Below are 320 nucleotides of genomic sequence, written 5' to 3'. Positions count from 1 at the left end.
TAGCCTGCGCCGCCCCTTGCTGCTGCTGCTCCTGCCGCTGTTGTTCCTCTAGGATGGACAGACTGTTGGTGCTCTGGACAGGCTGTGGTGTCAGTCCTGTGCCATATGGCATCATTGGGCTAAAAATCGGAATTCCTGGAGTCATTGCACCCTACAGAAGAAAGCATGGAACAGAAACCACAGATCCTGTTGACTCCATTTTGGTTTTAAGAGAGAAAGTTTGCAGGAGGAGTTTAAAAACAAACCAGCGTAAGCTGATCATATCAAACCTGAGGCATACAGTAGTAACTTGTTAAAACCAGCAAGCCCTTGAAAATGCA

At 47.5% G+C, this 320-nt stretch overlaps 1 protein-coding gene across 3 annotated transcripts in view; it reads right to left on the bottom strand.

Annotated features, from left to right (window-relative positions):
- Positions 1 to 145, bottom strand: part of TBP (TATA box binding protein) — a 7,077-nt gene extending 6,932 nt beyond the window's left edge. Inside the window, exon 1 of one of the 3 annotated variants that reach the window (XM_009866364.1) lies at positions 4 to 145. In XM_009866364.1, coding sequence (XP_009864666.1) covers positions 4 to 145 — 142 coding nt within the window. The remainder of the gene's footprint in view (positions 1 to 3) is intronic. The other 2 variants (XM_009866362.1, XM_009866363.1) reach the window with 2 other exon arrangements.
- Positions 146 to 320: the final 175 nt, after the last annotated feature.

Source organism: Apaloderma vittatum, unplaced genomic scaffold, assembly GCF_000703405.1.
Source record: "Apaloderma vittatum isolate BGI_N311 unplaced genomic scaffold, ASM70340v1 scaffold27903, whole genome shotgun sequence".
In the NCBI taxonomy this organism is placed as follows: domain Eukaryota; kingdom Metazoa; phylum Chordata; class Aves; order Trogoniformes; family Trogonidae; genus Apaloderma; species Apaloderma vittatum.
Note: the sequence above shows the minus strand (reverse complement) of the source record. Positions and strands in the feature narration are given on the sequence as shown.